The 18942-nt window shown below is 41.7% G+C and overlaps 1 protein-coding gene across 2 annotated transcripts; it reads right to left on the bottom strand.

The window, feature by feature from the left end:
* Positions 1-7106: 7106 nt before the first annotated feature.
* Positions 7107-18940, bottom strand: otud5a (OTU deubiquitinase 5a). 2 transcript variants are annotated; one of them, XM_077514241.1, is made up of 9 exons: positions 18010-18940; positions 14393-14486; positions 13196-13260; positions 12897-13053; positions 12387-12535; positions 11757-11942; positions 10513-10717; positions 10069-10140; positions 7107-8635 (listed from the first exon to the last, which is right to left on the bottom strand). In XM_077514241.1, exons 1-9 carry the CDS (start codon positions 18598-18600, stop codon positions 8499-8501), a joined length of 1656 nt encoding a protein of 551 aa, XP_077370367.1. In that variant the 5' UTR covers positions 18601-18940; the 3' UTR covers positions 7107-8498. The 2 variants fall into 2 exon arrangements, with proteins under 2 accessions (XP_077370367.1, XP_077370368.1); XM_077514242.1 differs by lacking the exon at positions 18010-18940 and adding an exon at positions 17521-17929.
* Between the last annotated feature and the right edge of the window lie 2 nt (positions 18941-18942).

Genomic DNA, 18942 nt, shown 5'->3' on the forward strand with positions numbered 1-18942 from the left:
AAAGTGTACTTCTTTGAATTTGGGAATTAGATTTAGTTCTTGACTCATAAATAGTGTCTTTAGGAAATGATTGTGAAACAGAATTTCTAAGATTGGATGTGGCTGCCATACACAATTATGGTCCCTTCACACTTAGTAATCAATGAATTCAACATTTCTGATGTGTATGTGTGTTGAATATAATATCCTCACAGCAACTGATCAATATCCTATGTGAAATGTATATTTTAAGGCTACTTTCACGCTGAAAATTATTATTATTTTTCTATGTACCAACTTAATGCGCCTAAAATTACCAGCCAATCAGAAATTCCATGAGCCAATTCCAGTTTTAATCGACCTCTCTCACACTAACTACCTGCATGATCGTTTCTTGCACTGGTGGCACTTGAGACCGTAATGTGAAATGTACAAATAAACGTCTTGCCTTGCCTAGTGTTAGAGTAACTCAACAGGAAGTCAGACTCTTGCTCCACCCCTCACACTTGCCTCCTTTGATTTTCCGGATTTCAAGCAGTGTCTTGCTTGTTGCCGGTGGTAACGGCCATTTCTCATACAACGATAAGGAACGTGCATTGAATGGCGGCGTATTGGCTCTATAGCTAAATCGTTTTGTGTTTAAAAAGACTTGTCATCCCCTCGGGAGGCAGTTCCGACACGAAAGCGAGTGACCCCGTACTTCTTATTTCCTGTAACTCTAAAATGTTGTTGTTGTTCCCGGAGGCTGGGTAAAAGGCGGGTTAAAAATAGTTGAAAGTTTCTGATGTTTTCTGGCGTCTTCCCAGCTGCTAAATTTCCCAGACATGGCAGGCCAGGATTTCAAGTTCCTCTCCTTTTATTCAAAACCTTCCCGAATGCGGCTTGCTCGGTTACACCTCTGTCACTTATGCGCTCATTACGTGCAGTATACAAAACACCTCAGCATGTAAACTAAACTAAAATGCAATACCAAAATGAATAATTCTCAAAACAAATATTAGTCAATTGCACATTACATTCCTTTCCTCCGCGACTGGGCGGGTGTCACATGACTACTAATGCGGAAAAAGTGTTTCCATACACTTTTGCGAAATACTTCTATTTCGACACGACTCAAAAATCGCCTCATGTGAGCGCAATAACTTTTTTGCGATATTTGAGAGTTTTTTCACAAATCCAGTGTTTCCATTACCAGCTTGCTTTTGCAAAACATGCCTTTTGCGCAAAACAGAGTAATGGAAACACACCTACTACTATATTTGAAAAAAATCTATTCAACAATTGCTTTTCAATATATAAAACTTCACAAACAATAAAAATGTCAAATTTAGAACAAATGAGCCACAGCAGAATAGTAAATAAAGGTATAACATTTTACAATTATTGAAGTAATTAATACATATAAATTAATATTACGAGTTTGCATGTTCTCCCCATGCCCACGTGGGTCTTCTCCGGGTACTCCAGTCTCCTCCCACATTCCAAAGACATGCATGGCAGGTTATTTGGGCGCTCCGAATTGTCCCTAGGTGTGCCTGTGAGCGTGGATGGTTGTTCGTCTCTGTGTGCCCTGCGATTGGCTGGCAACCAGTCCAAGGTGTCCCCCGCCTACTGCCCAAAGACAGCTGAGATAGGCGCCAGCACCCCCCGCGACCCTTGTGAGGAATAAGCGGTCAAGAAAATGGATGGATGGATGGATGGATAAATTAATATTACAAAATACAAATTGAAGCAAAGTTCTGTGCAATGAACAGCACAAGGAACGAAGTAACAGTAAATATATAAATTAATAATTGATGTTATCTTTGTTTCTTGTGCAACTGTTTTTCAAGAATGTAAAACCTGCCGCACGATGAGTTCGAAGTTTGAACCCACGTTGGACTCAAATATAGCACAAAAAAAAAAAGACAGTTGGAAGACGACATGACTGAAAGAGAATAATTGGGTTCAAATGAATCATTTTAATGTACCCGACGTGGTCTGTGATGCTCACTATATTTTGGCCACTAGCTTTATTGTTCCAAATTGCAATGTATATTTACCATAAAGGTAAAGCTGTGTACCTTCCAGCAGACCCGGCTGCAGAAAAAAATTACAGGGGGGTGGGTGGCACACTTCTACAACCTAAATCTAAGGTTTTTCAAGCTGAACAGTGGCGTTGAAATAACTGCAAAAATGCTCAGAAATATTTTCAGTCACTTAACTCTTTGACTGCCACACGTTATAAAAACAAACCAAAAAAAAAATCCACAGTGCCAGCCGCTTTTGAGCATTTTAACTCATCTTTCAAGACAAAAAGAATATTGTTTGCCTTTACTACATATACAATGTGGCTACTAAATGAAAGATCGTCTTCCATTCATCGGAATTTTACTAATCATTATTAGTCGTCGTTGGCAGTCAAAGAGTTTTAAAAGTGGCAGTTCATCATGAAATCTAAAAGAAACGAGAAACAATGGTGTAGTTCTGTGTGCATTTATTCAACTTAAAAGTTCATTAGCAACAAAGCCGAACGCCATTTCTGGAGACAACTGTGTCCAACGCAATGACTCTGTGACCCTTTTATCTGCAAGTGGCGAGCAGTTGCCTTCCTTAGCTGGTTGGATTTAAGGCTGTACGATACGGACAAAATTTCATATCCGGTGGTTTTTGTCAGACATCTCTATTCTTTGGTCTTTGACTCAGCATGAGATTTTGCATCGTTTCAGTGTTTTATGGTATCTGCATGCTACAATTTGTTATTTTATTGATACTTATTTACTGACAAGTATTCATTTTATTTTGTGTTATTTAATTTCACTTGCCTCTACTGCAAGACTGATGATACAAAATATTATATGGGATCAGTGAAAACTATAGCAAAATATTAATCTGAAAGGATTATGTGCAAAGTTCTTTGTTTATTAGAACTTGGTGACAGTCATCAGCATTAACAAGCTTGGCAATAATAAAAATAGAATTCAACTCGCATTTTACTACAATGTGATGAATTAATGAATGTGATGTTTTCCTCCATTCGCCCCTCTCTGAGAAATTCTAGGTCATTCTGCTCTCCAAGCACCAGCCCCTCCCAACCTGAGAAAACTAGCGAGTGCTCATTTTATGACATCATAAGGTGCGGACCCACATCCGCACCGCCTCTGCGGACTAAACGCACGCCCACTTTCTCTGAGACCTCCATGGGATAGTGACAAAAGTAGCCATTATCAGTAAACATTATGTCCAAATGAATTCAAAGCAATCAGTTATTCTTCACATTTGCAATGCCAAAGTGCAATGACAATTGGCTGTCTTAAAATCCCAGTTCTGGCTGACACTTGTGTAAACTACAAGTAAAACTTTTGCACTAACTGTTGAGCCGAACTGAACAAATAGTATAGTGGTTAGTGTGCTCCTTCTGTAAACAGCAGGTCACTGGTTTGAAACCAGCCAAGGTTTATTTATTTATTTTTTCCTCTTCCTTTCCTCTCTCTCCTCCCTGATTTCTTGCAGCATGGAACCGTTTCGTTTCAAATGTTTATTGAAGAATTGGCTTGCATCAAGTTGTGTGGCGTACTCATGCTGCATTCGAGGATGGTCGTAAGTCGGATATATCCGAGTTGGTTTTTCCCAGTTCCGACATGAAAGCGTTCAAGACAAAAGTAGTCAAGTCAAGTCAAGTTTATATATACAGTGGAACCTCTACTTACGAACGTCACTTCATACGAAATTTTCGAGTTACGAAACGCCTCAACGGGAAAATATTGCCTCTTGTTACGAAAGAAATTTCTAGATACGAAAGGTAGAAATACATTAGCATACTTTCGGCTATGGCTATTTCCTACCATAGGTATGAGCGTATACTAGATCGGTGTTTGTGCATCGTTCTGGCATCCCATTGGCTAAGCGGAACCTCTACCATAGGTATCTATGAGCGTATACTAGATCGGTGTCTATACAGCGTCCTCATCATTCATCCCGCGGCCCATGAGGTGTTCCGATTTACGAGTTTTTCGTAAATGTATGAACTAACAGCCAACGAATTTGTGCAAAAATTCAAACAATTGGTGATTGATGAAGGCACAGTAAGTTTTTTATTGCGACGAGACGGGCCTTTTTTTTCTGAAAAAGATGCCTCACCATACTGGAAGTTTCCATGAAGTTTCAGAATTAGTTTAAAAGAATCGCCCAGAAAAAGTGTTCACCAGTCGGGCGTTTGCTCACTAAGATGATGTTTGCCTTGGACATTTCCGAATGATTGATTGATTGAGAAAATAAAAATAAAAATCAGTGGATGGATCAGTTCTTTACAAAACACCAGGCCAAAAAAAAACAACACTTCTGAGAGAGAACATGAACCAAAGAGGGCAAAAAACAATGAGGACAGCAGTTAAAAAGGTAAATGACCATCATTTTTATTCTTAACTCTATTCTTTGTTTTTTACATTATGCACAACTCTCATTTATTGTGCAATAATCTAATTGTAAAAAATGTGTCTTAAGACTCAATTTAAACGTTTCTACAGAGGTAGCAGCTCTGTCCTCCGAGCGTAGGGCATTCCAGAGCACTGGAGCCCGGATCGAAAACGCTGACTTCTTTTTGGCTCATGGAATCACCAAAAGACCAGCATGTTGCGAACGAAGGTTTTGTGTCAGAACGTACAGTACTATTAATTCGACAAGATAGGAAGGCGCCAAGCTGTGTAATATTAACACATCATAAGTAACACATCTCAAGTGGACCGGAACCCAGTGCAAGTTGGCTAGTAGCAGGGTAATATGATCAAAGTTTCTCGTACGATTCAAAAGTCTAGCTGCTGCATTTTGGACTAACTGCAAACTTTTAAGACTGGTCATGGGAAGACCAGGGAGTAATGCATTACAGTAGTCGAAGTGAGACGTAATAAATGCATGAATTATAATCTCTACATCACTATCAGACAAAATAGAACAAATTTGAGCAATATTACAAAGATGAAAAAAAAAAAGCAGTTCTAGTGATATTTTGAATGTGCATTTGAAGAGTTTGTTCAAAAATAACGCCAAGATTTTTTACTGAGTCACTTTGGCTAATAGTACTTTTATCAAGGTTTCGAGAGGTATTCGTAAACAGATGCTGATGACGAGCGGGACCGACAATCAACATCTTTGTTTTATCTGGGTTAAGAAGAAAAAAATTAAACGACATCCATTGTTTCATGTCGGCGAGGCACACCTCCAGGTTATTGCAGTTTTAATGATTTGTTATTTGTAGAGACAATATAATTGAGTATCGTCGGCATAACGGTGAAAGTTTATGTTATATTTATGTATAATATCGCCAAGCGGAAGCATATGAATGTTAAACAAGAGTGGGCCTAGTACCGACCCCTGTGGGACTCCACACGTGACGTAACAGAGCTCAGAGGTCGCATTGCCATGGATTACACCGTGTGTTCTCTTTGGGAGGTACGAACGAAACCACGAGAGTGCTGTCTGAAATACCAATGCATGTTTGGAAGCGTTCTAGTAGAATATTATGATTGATGGTATCGAAGGTGGTGCTAAGATCGAGTAGTACTAACAATACTGACGAGGTATTGGAGTCCATTGCTAGGAGAAGATCGTTACTCCCTTTAGTAAGGGCTGTCTCAGTAGTGACGTCGGCTGCTGTTACGTTAACATTGCTACTGCATCAAATAAGTATTTAGGGTTATTTTTATTAAGACCGATAATTCTAGAGAGATAATTAGTTTTTGCCAAAGTGAGCGCTTCTTTATTTATGCAAGCAATCACACCATGCTTGACAAAAGTCTCAAGTTTTGTTGCACACCATTTGTGCTCAAGCTGTCTACATGATTGTTTAAGTGTTTTAGTTACATCACTAAACCAGAGAGTAAGCTTTTATGTGAATATTAAAGTCACCCACAATTAGTATGTTTTCAGTGTGAGTTACCAAGTCAGCCATGAATTCAGAAAATTCATCGAGAAAGCCTGAGTAAGTGAGTACCGTCCAGGGGGATGGTAAATAACCATGAGATAAAGCAGTAGTAAGGTTGTATTTCGCCTAATTAGAACTTCAAATGTATTAAAGGAATTACTGGAGCGAGAATTAAGATTAGGGCGGCACGGTAGTCAAGTGGTTAGCACGTCCACTTCCCAGTTCTGAGGTCTCCGGTTCGAGTCCAGGCTCGGACCTTCTGGGTGGAGTTTGCATGTTCTCCCCGTGCCCGCGTGGGTCTTCTCCGGGTACTCCGGTCTCCTCCCACATTCCTAAGACATGCATGGCAGGTTAATTGGGCGCTCCGAATTGTCCCTAGGTGTGCGTGTGTGCGTGGATGGTTGTTCGTCTCTGTGTGCCCTGCGATTGGTTGGCAACCAGTCCAGGGTGTCCCCCGCCTACTGCCCAGAGCCAGCTGAGATAGGAGCCAGCAGCCCCCGCGACCCTTGTGAGGAATAAGCGGTCAAGAAAATGGATGGATGGAATGGAATTAAGATTAAGTACAGATTCAGAAATAAAGGTGACAACTTATTACAAGGATGCGCAACATGAGAAATCACAAAGTTTGGAAGACAGGCCTCATTCGGAGCGTGCGTCGAGTAATCCAGGAAGAAATTTCTAGTGATGTTCAAATAAAACTGGTACCTCGAACCTCCTGAATCACACTGCTTCTGAGCTTGTATCATTCTGCAAGTATCACGTGACAGATGACGTTCGAAGCTTCATACGCCAGAGGCTTGACGGCCCGAAACGCTTAAAGATATATCTTTCACCAGTTGACTCACAATGTTATGCTTGTTAAATAAAGTGATTGAAAGAACACCAGCAGCTGTTACCATCTTCCGTCTATCCAAACCACCTGTTGTTGATTAATTTGTTCTTTACTTTACATAAGATAGCCTACATCACACTAGCTTTAAGTGTGAAATGATACTTTTGACGTCCGTCAACACTTTCCCCGGCTCACGCTTATTCATGGAAGTCTGCAGTAATAGTCCATGTGGAAAAATAATCACCACAAAATGTACTATACGGCAATAAATAATCTGTATTTTAAGCAAAATAAAAATCTGCAAAACACTGATTCCACAAAAAAAGGAACCAATGATGTGGCAAATGGCAGACGTGCTGGCGTCATCGTGCAGCTTTTCAAGAATCAGCAGCTCAGTCTGAAACAATTTTCCTTTTTATTCCAAGAAAAAAAGGTATTTTCATCCCAAGCAATAAAATAAAAACAAACTTATATTATTAATAATAACAATAATCAATCATGAAGAGAATAAGTGTTGACAATTCTGCTTTTGCCTCTCATTTGTCGCTTTGTCTCCATGGCAATATTGGTCATGATCAAACATGCAGCTAAGGATGATGACGATGATGGCGGTAAGAAGAGGAAGACAAACGTTTTAGAAAATAAGATTTCCAAGCTGGATGGAACTCAAAGAAGCTGATCACCAAAAGGAAGGGTAGACTTCAAGCATTAAGTGTGGCATGACGTGCCGATGTCTTTTGTCAGATTAGCCTTCCTCAAACTTGGTGCTACATGTTCAATAACAATCTTTCTGTACAAACCAGAAGGGAAACTTAATTTGCCAGTCAGCAGAAATTAAACTGAAAGCATGCTAATGCTAACTCGTCAAAAAGAACCGCTACAATTGAGCCGCACTAAGCGACGTTTTCATGTTGCAGTTAGGTGAGTTATGCTCGCTCACTGAAGTAGAAATGAAGTATCTTGAGCGTTGAAAACAGTTCAACCTGGTTTAAATTTCCCTTTGTCCCAGCTAACTGCTATCAGATAACACGGCACTAGGAAATCTCGTTTTCACAAACAGTAGATTAGCATAGCAGCTAATTAGAAACTATCCTTTAAAATGATGACATCATGACCTTGCAAGCTTTTGTGTTTTGGCTACTGTTGGATAAAATGAACTGGTTGGGTCGACAACCAATCAGAATGAATCGGTGGCTGAGAGGTGGTCGCCGTGAAGTCATCTCGATATATACACACACACAACTCACAAAGTTCGGGATATTGGGCAAAATTTCAGGATGACTCTCACAGGACAAGTGCGATCAAAAGTTAACAGAAGGTCAAATGTAGTTTCACCTGGGAAGCCTATAGTCTATCTTGGGTTCTTCCTGAAATTTCACCCGTAAGCCCAGTATTCTTGTGTTGTCGTGTCACTTGTGCAAACCAGAATAAATTAAAACAAAACCAAAGTGAGGTCATCTGAGGAAATTGTTTCCGGTGGCCAAGAGCTGGCTTGTGGTTATAGCGGGTCAGTGATCATATGTGATAATGCGGAACATGCTAGCAGAAGAAACGCGTGTTTTGTTCCCATGGATGAGCTCTCTCACGTGACTTTAATGTGTGGCAAGCATGTTCCCGACTGGCTAGCTGAGCCAGAATCTGCTCAAGTTCCCACTCAGAGGAAAGGACACGAGGGAGGGAAGGATGGACGACAGTTTGAGAGAAAAAAATAACTGCATTTCTTTCTTCTGGCTTTGTCTTCAGTGGTTGACGAGGGGGAGGGGTTCGTAGGTCATGTATGTGTGTCCATCAGCTGCTGTCGGGCGACGCTTCTCGCTCTCGATGCTGCACGGCGCCGCTCTGATGTTTCATGCTGTCCAAATATTCCTGCTGGGACACGGCCAGGACGGATGCCAGGATCTCATCGTCTTCCCAGTCGCTTAGACCTGGAGAGGGGGGAAAAAATGTAGGGGTGTTCTCAAAAAATCGATACAGCAATATATCGTTGCGGGCCTCATCACAATACACTTATCGATACGCAGGCGTCAGAATCGATATTGCTCGTTAACTTTAAATCGGCAGTTCACGTTTGCATTGTACCTAAAAAATAAAAACCAGCAGCGTCTTTGAAGTTAATTGCCTTCAATTAATGCAAAAATAGCTCACCGGTGATTGGACACTGTGTCTTGCTAAGAAAAATGAAAGCAGAGGAAGGGAGCAAGGTCAATCCATTTGTTTTTGTTGAACTGTATAACTGACTGTATACACACACAATAAGTTCATAATTCCATGCGTTTTTCAGTAAATTGCCGGTCAAAACGGTTTTGTAGACTTGAGAATTCATTTTGAGGTACATCAACAATAAAGACTTGTGAGCCCAGTTCCAGAAGCAGCCATGCAAGCCCAAGCCACCTCCACCATGCCTCACTGCTTGATCGTGAGCTTGTGTATTTTTAGCTGATGCTTTCTTTTCCATACTTTGGCCTTTCAATCACATTGGTAGAGATTCATCTTGGTCTCATCAGTCCATAAAACTTTGTTTTAATACTTTTTTTCAATGCACATTGCCATTGATGGGAACGTCGCAAAGTTGGGCTGCTACGGCACGTTGTATCATGGCAGTAAGCATGTGTGTTTTTTTTGTTTTTTTTTAAATATGTAACACAATGGAACATGGGCCCATTAGAAATTTGTGGTATGATCACAGCAAGTGAGAGCCTTTGCAAAGAGTTTTACAATGGGCGGGAGTCGCTATGTGGGTTTGCCCTGAACATTCAGGTTTGGTCAGTGTAGTAATTGTAACAGCAAGCCTTTATTTATTTAGCGCTCAGCACACAGCGCATGACGTCAGAGTTCTTCTATGTGCCTTTGTTCATCTTCTCAGACATTATGTTGGTGCCCCCCAGTGTTCAGACCTAGACATTACAGTTGAATTAAATGGTGACTTCAATACTATAAAATGACAAACGTGTGTTGCTAAAACTCAAATTAAATGGTAGGGATTCTGTAGGGTTTTGGTGAAGCCAAACAAAGGACATATTTGTTTCTTTACATTTTAGTTTGAACACGTCCAAAACTTCTGTGAGGATAAAGAATATTTGTCTTATTCTTTGTGAACGTTATGTTCATGAATTGGAACTTGGTTTAATCAAAGGGTATTTGATGCTAGCCTGCTGCTAGCCACCGACTATTGTTCAAAACTGGGAGGCATATATAGAGACAAATGATCTTCACTTAGTTTAGTCCCTAATGTACTGATATCTGAAAATCTACATTTGTATAGTTGAACACAAAGATGATATACAGTGATATACTGAACCATGTTTTTTATGAAAATATGACCCAGCTCTACATAGTGAGCACACTTGATCTTTCTCACCAAATGCCGTCGGTGACATCTCCTGCATTATGGCTCTGTACTCTAAATGATGACGACTCTGATTACTGGGACCTGCAACCACACAAACACATTATAGCATATTAAAAACACGCACACACAAAGTAGCCCAATGAGTCGCGTCAACTGGAGGGTTGGAAACTTATTATAATTATACTGTATATATTATAAATTACATCATAATAAATTATTATTAAATTATTAGGAGAACCCGTCAGAATTTGGCTCATACGAGCTTAATGGTGAATATTTTGAACTGAAACTCTAGTTTGAAGGTATTTTTTGATCAGGCCATTTTTTTCTGGCACAAGAAAAAAAAACTAAATGTCTCCAAATTCGCCATCTGACCGACTTCACCCCAGACAATCCTGAAATGTACTGTCAATTTTCCACCCCTTTGCAACCCGAGTCACCGGTGGGCGTTACCTGGCGCGCAAGGTGAGGGTGGCTTGTTGAGAATGTGGGCGGCGCCGGCAGGGGAAGGCGGCTTGATGATCGTCGAAGGGGCGCTGGTGAGGTCCGAGTGAGAGGGGTCAGTCTCTCGTTGCCGTGGCGACCGAGCAGCCCACTCCTCCAGGCCACTGGAGGCCGCCGCCGTGGCCGAGCTGCAGGTGGCGCTGGCTTTCCTGGGCTGAAGGGGCGGAGATTGCAAGTAGTAGACAGGAATTACTTTAATACACCCCCAAAGAGATTTGAATAAAAATAGGCGGCAGAAATTGCACTTATATTTAGAAAGTGTGACTATTTATGAATATCTCACGTACATTATTTTGTCTTGCAGTAGGCAAATTTGCTCTTATGAATTAACATTTTAAATGTTAAAAGCATAAATAAAAAAAATAATTCTTTCCAATAATATGTTCTATGCGTCTCCACTCGTCTAAATAGGGTATTCTGATTAATATTGCATTTGCAGAATATGAAATAAGCAGAAAAATCATCTTGCCCATAAGCGAGGGCATTATAGTATCTTAGGGCCTGACTGATATGCATTTTTTTTTTTTAGGCCAATACCGATACCAATTATTGTCAGAAAACAATACCGAATCTGATTATCGATTAATCTGCTGATTATATATATATATATATATATATATATATATATATATATATATATATATAAAATATACAATGGATGTAATTCTTAACGTTGTGTATTTAGTTTTTTAGTTTTACAGTTAACTCCGACAGCGGGGTCACTAAACAACTTAAAGGACGTTTAGGGACAACAGAATAACATGCTCCACACTTTCTAGTTGCTAATGCTACGCAAGCAAAATGGTGCATTCAAGGTACTTTCACAACGTTGGAAACTTCGGTCTTCTTCGTTAACGTTTTAAGGGGAAAATAATCATTTGGCTCAATTGCCCGATTGTTTTGGCTGATGTTTGAAGGCCAATAACTGGCCGATTATAATCGGCGGCCTATTAATCGGTCGGGATCTAATCTTAATTGCATCATTTGTTTAACTTCATTCAAGTGCTGTTTAACTCACAGTTTAGCTTGCAACATAAAGAAAAAAAATTGCTGACTTGGGGGGGACAAAAAAAACAAAAAAACAGGCTGGGACACTCGTTAATCAAGGTACCACAGATAATTGTCTTTTGTTTTACCCTTGTTCTCATTCTGCATCTAAAACCTTTACATATAAGTCAAAATTAGGTGCTGACCTGTCGGGCCTGCTTCTCCTGGTCCCGAAGCCATTGCAGGTACGACTCCCTGGCCACCTGCTCCTCGATGGCCTCGCAGGTCGCCTCCCAGTCGCTCGCTCGCTTCTTGTCTTCCAACATCTGCTGCTCAATCCACGACTCCTCTGACGTCTTGATGGCTGACTTCATCAGGGATTGGTCCGCGTACTAATGACATGGTATAAGGGGTCAGAATATGTAAAATGACTTTTTAATATCTACATAGTTGCGTGTCAGGAATGTCTGCCAACCCACTAAGTGTCAAATTATACAAACAAGTCAATCTTTAGTATTCTCACTACTTCCCTAAATGTGTAAATCTGCGCTTCAGCTCCCAATGTGACATAATAGTCGGAATAATTAGCATAATCCACAACAAAAAGTTTCTCAGACAATTCAAATTCAGTTCAATTCAAAATTCAAGTTGGGGCACCTCTAAATGAAATTATCACTGTATATTATGTGAATAATATTACTTAAAACATTGCAGTTAATAAAGGTGAGAAGATGGATTCATAAATTATGATAAGTACATTTGTCTATTTGAGTTGTGGCATATTTGTTTAAGTGCACTTATAGGCTGTATGTTTGTGCAGGGACGCAGGTTCGTACCCCTGGCTTGAAGGCAGGCAGGCCGAGGCCCACACCGATGGTGGCCTTGTTGGGGTTGACCACAGAGTTGTAGTGGATGTTACGGTGGTAGCTAACTCGGATGGGCTCGTCGTTATTCTGGTGGATGCCATGGAAGGTGTTGATTGGCTCTGTGGCAGAAGAGGCGGGGCTTAGCGTGAAGGTAGATGACTGATAGCTACAATGGGCGTAACAAAACTAAGTAGGGCTACAGATATTGAAAATTGTTAGACTCGAGAATTCTACAGATTATACCACATATTAATTGATTTAGCATTAATAAACACATTAACATGTACGTGTCAGCTATTTCCTTATGTTGGCGATCGTAGATGTGCTTTTGTTGTACACATTGCATTTTTATTATCTTCATGCTAATTTATTTCTACACAGAGAAGGTTTGAGGCAGAGATTTTGCTTCAGTTATTTGAATAACCATTGCAAGCCCTAAAATTAACAACTTCATATCGAGATGAGAACGATCAGAGACACCTGTGCCGTACTGGTACACCTCAACTGGCCTGTTGTACATCTCCGCCATGGCCTGCATCTCAATGTGGTTGCCATGGCAATTGTTTTTCCTCTTCCTGTTGATGTATGTGGTGAAGTCCTCCGTCACGTAGTTGGAAAAATAGTCAGCGTTCTTCATCTGTGAGGAAAAAGTCGGATTAAAAAAAATCCTACTAGATGCTATTATAATACATTTTTCCACACAGACAAAGACATGACAAACATGCACTTTAAAACATTTGTTTAACCTTCTGTAGGAATGACGCGAAAGTGCCACTCACCAGATAGTCCATGCAGTGTTTCCTCACCACCTCGTGCATGTCCTGATCGCCATATACCTGGTCAGCTGACACAAACGCACACATACATATTTTATGTTACCAAATCCTTTTCCAGATAAGTTGCTGGCTGGTGCCTCTATTGGTTGATAAAAGATCCTAAGTAACCTTGCCATGTCGTTGCCATGATATATTTAAATGTGTGAACTAAGATTAGCTTATCATGCTGTTTTTATTTGTAAGAGTAATATAAACAACATATTCTAGGTTTGTTTTATTTATATCTAATATAATCTGTCTCCATATACGTTTAGTTTTAACTGCAAGTGTGGAATTATTTAAACCCATCATTTCAAGTTAGCCAACAAGTCACCAGAGAAATGCAAGTCTTGAAAACTAATGTTGAAAATTTTGCAAGACAAGCTTGATTTAATCTGCAGTGAGTGAGAGTGTGCTTGCTAATACTACTGTGCGCGATTCCGAACGTAATGTTTTTAAATGATTTGGCCCCCAAGTAAGTTGACTGTGTAACAACAAAATATCATCTAATGGGAAAGTGCATCAGCTTAGCATTTTAAGTCACTTTTCAAAAGTTGCCAGAAGTTTCCAAACTCATTTCTAAAGAGTGTTCCTCAGCAATACGGGCCGAAATCTGCCACAAACAGTGACTGCCTATAGATGTCACAAAACACAAAATAGTTTCTTGGTACCAAGTTGAACTATCGCTCTGTACATCATATATTTCAAATGCTCTGTCAACGATGATGTGGTTTGACCAACTGAGGAAGGCAACTCCGGTTTTTATTCTCAAGTCATCACTTCATGGCAAAGAAAATAATGGCGTAGAAGAAATGTGATGTATTGTTAAAGGGCATCATGCATGAATGATGTTTAGCCAGTAACTCTTCCATTTTGTATTTGTGTGACTGTTTGTCCCGTCCATCAAACCGCTGAAAGGGAATCGGTGACTGTGACTCTGACTGTCCAAATGTGAGGACGTTACAGTACCTGATTTGCTTCATTTTTCCCACTTCCCACAAGCAAATGCATTTTTGAAAGTCACTCAGATACCTCAAATTTTGTCTCATACAACAAAACAAACCAACTCAAAAACTTGCGACACGACTATAATCTTCCACTTTTTTAGCCATCCAAACACCACAGTACCATGATGGCCAAAAGAGGAAGCATTTGACTCACCGACGGCTCTGAAGAGACACGCTCCGTCCTCCTTCATCTTCTTGATAACGAAACCTTTCTTGTCCCGCAGAGTTTTTTCAAACCAGTCCTCTTGCTGCACACACACAAACACACAGTCAGAATTAATGATTGTCATTACAGCAGTGAGGAGTGAAAACACTGTACAGAAAGTCCTTGGTTTACAAGCAAGTTCTGTTACCACACCAACTCGGTTCCAACAATTTAATATCCTAAAACGAACTGTCAAACTGCATGTCCCGAATGACTGTTGCCAGTAGCTTGTTTGCACTCTTTTCTCATGTAGAGTTGTTGCACAGGTGAGACAAAGCGCACATATTTTGCAACATACGGCTAAATTATCACTTTTGCAATGTATATATATATAGCACTATTCCTTTGGCGCCCAGAACGTGTTGCACAAAGCTACACTAACACACTAAAAATGTCATAATTCCAGTAAATAACAATCCAATTAAAATAGTATGCACAGCGCCCAAGACCAAAGATGCCTATAATGCGGTGAAATAACTTTTTTTTTTTTTAACATTCACAGAACATTTGCAACGACACACAAATTGCATTTAAATAACTACACAGGAACCAACATTATAAGTACAGCTCAGAGAAAATTCTACATTTGCCAATCGATTTGGATTATGCGATCATACATTTTACAAAGCCATATTCACTTATTTCATTCAAATGCATTGGAGTGAAGTCTACATGAGTTGATGCAGTGCATTAACTTAATTAAAAAGGAAGCTTTTCTTTCTATTTTCATCTAAAACAGTCTTGTAGCAGACAACACCAGACAGTGCTGTTCAATAACGCCATGGATGGAGACTATCTTGCTTAGCCTAAATTGTTGCCCTTGTCATTAATGCTCATGGTTCACATTCTTCCAGGACATTGCTCTGGCTCTTTTTTCTGTAAATACCCCAACATTTCAATCAATCAATCAATGATCTCAAACATTGACTTTACCGCTCTCTATTTACGTCTTTCATAGACTATGTTGGCATCCATTGATGTTGAAAAAGTAACTGGCCTAGCTTTACTCGGACCTCGGAATGGGCGGGCATAAGGGGGCCGGGCCCGCCCTGGCAGTTAGCTGTGCCCGCCCTGGGTTGGACGCTGTTTTGAGAGGCCTCGCCAATCTGTTTTCCTATCCGTCACGTCAACTTGCGTTGCTACGGCTTCAAGTAAAGTATGACTTGACAACCAACCATATACTTCCTTTCAAGTTAGGCTTTGATTGACAGTTAAAGCTAGCCAATGACAATCGGGATGGGGGTGGGGGGCGGTCAGTCGCGCGTCCTTTGACGTACAAATCTACTTCTGGGTTAGCCAGCATGTGCTCGTTCGCTGGCCGGTTGACCGCCCACGTCATATTATTTATGTTGCAAACTGCGTCTCCTGCTGCCTTTTTGCGGAATAAAAAAAAAGTGATGCAAAGCGACGTATTGTAATGGTTGAGAGCCACGAAACGTCAAACCTCGATCCAGGCTGACACAGTTGACGTCGCTGGAATTCCTGCGAGTCCTCACGTTACAACGTTCACATGTGAGTGGGAAGCTTTTATTTTAACCAGTCAAAGCCACACACACAACGCATGCAAACACACTCACTGATGTTGTCATGTTTGGGGTGTGATCGTGGACCAAAATGCAAGGAAGCAGGGTGAAGAGGCAGAGAAGTCCAAACAGGCAGGATTTCACTTAAAAACAAAATCAAACTCCAAGTAGCAAGTGCTGCAAGATGTGGGGGTGGGGGTGAGGGGGGTGGGGGGTTGTGAACAACAGGGGGGGAAAACAAACAAACAAAAAAACAGCAGCATGACAGGTAAACAACAGTTGATCAAAGCAGACAGAGGAAAGACAAGACGACAAGAGACTAAGTCAAGGTGTTAATTGTAGAACAACACACAGCGATGTGGTTCAACAAACGCACACAAACAACAGCAGCAACAACTTATTTGCAGAATAAAATGACTTATTACATCGCAGTACAATGTGAGTTGAATTCTGTTTTTTATTGCCAAGCTTGTTAATGTTGACGACTGTCACCAAGTTCAAATAAGCAACGCACTTTAAACATGATCCTTTTAGAGTTCACTGAAGCCATATAATATCGTTCTTGCATCATTATCAGTTTTGCAGTTGAGGCAAGTAAAATTAAATAACACAAAATAAAATTCATAAATATAAGTAGGTAGGTATACAAGTAAATAAAAGTTATATTAATACATTAATAAGAGATAGGGAAGTGAATACTTGTAAGGAAATAAATATCAATAAAATAAATTGCATAATGCGGACGCCAAACACAGAAAACGTTGCAGTCTCATGCTGAGTCAAAGACCAATGAATAGAGATGTCTGACAAAAACCACGAGATATGAAATTATATCCGTATCGTAAGGCCTTAAATCCAACCAGCGGAGGAAGGCAACTGCTCGCCACTCACAGGTAAAAGGGGTTGGGTCACAGAGTCATTCCTTCGGACATATAGTTACCTCCAGAAATGGTGTTCGGCTTTGTTGCTAATGATCTTTTGAGTTTAATAAATGCACAAAGAACTACACTATTATTTTTTGTTTGCCTTTTAGATTTCATGATTAACTGCCAATTTGAAGTGACAAAAAATATTTCTGAGCACTTTTGCCGTTGTCACGACTCACAACGCCACTATTCAGCCTGAAGAACCTTAGATTTATATTGAAGAATTATGCCCCCCGAAAAAAAACGAATGCCCCGACTGTAATTTCTTTCTGCAGCCAGGTCTGGCTTTACCCCATGACGTCACACATACTTCTGGATGCAATTTTCACCACGCTTCTATGCACCGTAGTTTGTCAGTTCAAAAGGATTTGACGTCAAATAATTTGCTTTGATGTGAAATAGAATGTCAGTAGTAATTTACATTTTAAGTGTCAAGTTGGTTTAAAAATAGAAGTGGTGGAAACTTGCACATGAGCATGGCGGGACTGTATAATTAACGCACGTTTTCCATTGCACTGACTAATTGCACAGATATACTTTTTTGACAATGAAATGGACAGCTGTTGTCTTCTAGCATGCTTACCATGATGTTTTGGTAAATTATTATGACAACACAAGCCAATCATACCTGTTAGAAATGCCAAGCCTGATGATGGATCTTTGTTCCACTCTAGGAAATTGGGGAGGGGGCAGGGGTTGGAATCATAGGCACCATATGGCTTTCACCTCAAGTCAGTTGTAGTCAATCACTTTCAGCCACCCGAAGTACAGTGGCACCTTTTGTTTATACTATTAGACTTCCATCCATTACGTGACAAAGTAAATTTGGTGTACAAAGTAAACAGCATACAGTATATCTGTTTTTAAATGTAGTGGGTGAAAGGAGTTGGATAAATCTACTTCAATGCAGCAACGAGGTATGTGTACTCTGTTACGAGCTATCAGAAACGTATTTTAGTGCAACTGCAAGCCCAACCACGTGTTGCTATGACGACGACAAGATAGACGTGAACCCAAAATCGTCGTCATTCTGTCATTCACTCATTCCCACGTACCGTAGCGTCCATTTTAGATGCGACCCAGGACCCCCACACGGTATTGGATTTGTGGCGCTTACCTGCTCGGCGGTGGCCGGGTCAACGGCCTGCAGGCGGGCGGCGTTCTCGTACTCGTCCTCGCTGTTGTTGCCGCCGGCTCCCTCGTCCGGTTCCTGGCTGGTGCCAACGCCGCCGGGACCGCTCACGCCGGCCTGCCCTCCTCCGGCCAGCGCCGCCGAGCCGGAGCAGGTGCCCGCTTGCCGCCGCCTTTTACTGAGTCCGGGCCCGGAGCAGCAGCCGCCGATACTCCCGCCGCAGCCCACAACGCCGGCCTGCACCACCAAGTCCCCGCGGGAGGTCGCCACCAAGCCACCGCCGCCAGCGCCTTCCCTGCCGTCGCACGGCCCCGCGGAGGCCACTGAGCCGCCAGGCGGAGGAGAGGCCTGCTGAGGCCGGGAGCTCGCCTCGATGCTCCGCCGCTCGTCTCTGGCGGAAGGCGGTGTGGGCTGGTACGTCCACGGCGGCGGAGAAGCCCGCGGCCGGGCTCCGGTCCTCCCCGCGTGAGGGTGCGGATGTTGGTGAGGGTCCGCGACGCTCCGCCGGTCGCTGTCGTCAGCGTGATCCGCGACCCCGACCCCGGAGCTGGGCTTCTTTTTGGGCAAGATCGTCATGGTGGGGAGGAGGAGCAGGAACGGGAGGTGGAGGTGGAGAGGGGGTGGGGTGGAGGGGTAGAGGGCGACTAGTCAGTCCGCCTTTTTGGATCAAAAGATTGGCTGTGTTCGACGTCGAGCTAGCTGGTTAGCCGCGAATCATCGAGCGAATGTTCCCCGTCGGCACCACGACGATTCCCATCCACGTTTGGACGGAACACAGCATACAAACAAACGAGAAAAAAAAAACAAAAAATACGTCTCCGTCTTCCCAGGCGAGAGCTCGTGCACAAAACATCAACACAGTCTGACGGGCCCGCTTGCGTCACTTCCGGGTCAGACCGGGTGCTTACGTCACCGTGT

This window comes from Festucalex cinctus, chromosome 2 (assembly GCF_051991245.1).
Source record: "Festucalex cinctus isolate MCC-2025b chromosome 2, RoL_Fcin_1.0, whole genome shotgun sequence".
Taxonomy (NCBI): Eukaryota; Metazoa; Chordata; class Actinopteri; order Syngnathiformes; family Syngnathidae; genus Festucalex; species Festucalex cinctus.

Bases quoted from the DNA above. Each gene is read 5' to 3' on its own strand.
- otud5a (XM_077514241.1), bottom strand. From the start codon at position 18,600: ATGACGATCTTGCCCAAAAAGAAGCCCAGCTCCGGGGTCGGGGTCGCG. The intron at 13,261-14,392 runs GTGAGTCAAATG...CGTTTGTGTCAG, and splicing joins GTGTCTCTTCAGAGCCGTCG to CTGACCAGGTATATGGCGAT. The intron at 13,054-13,195 runs GTGAGTGGCACT...TTTTCCTCACAG, and splicing joins AACACTGCATGGACTATCTG to ATGAAGAACGCTGACTATTT.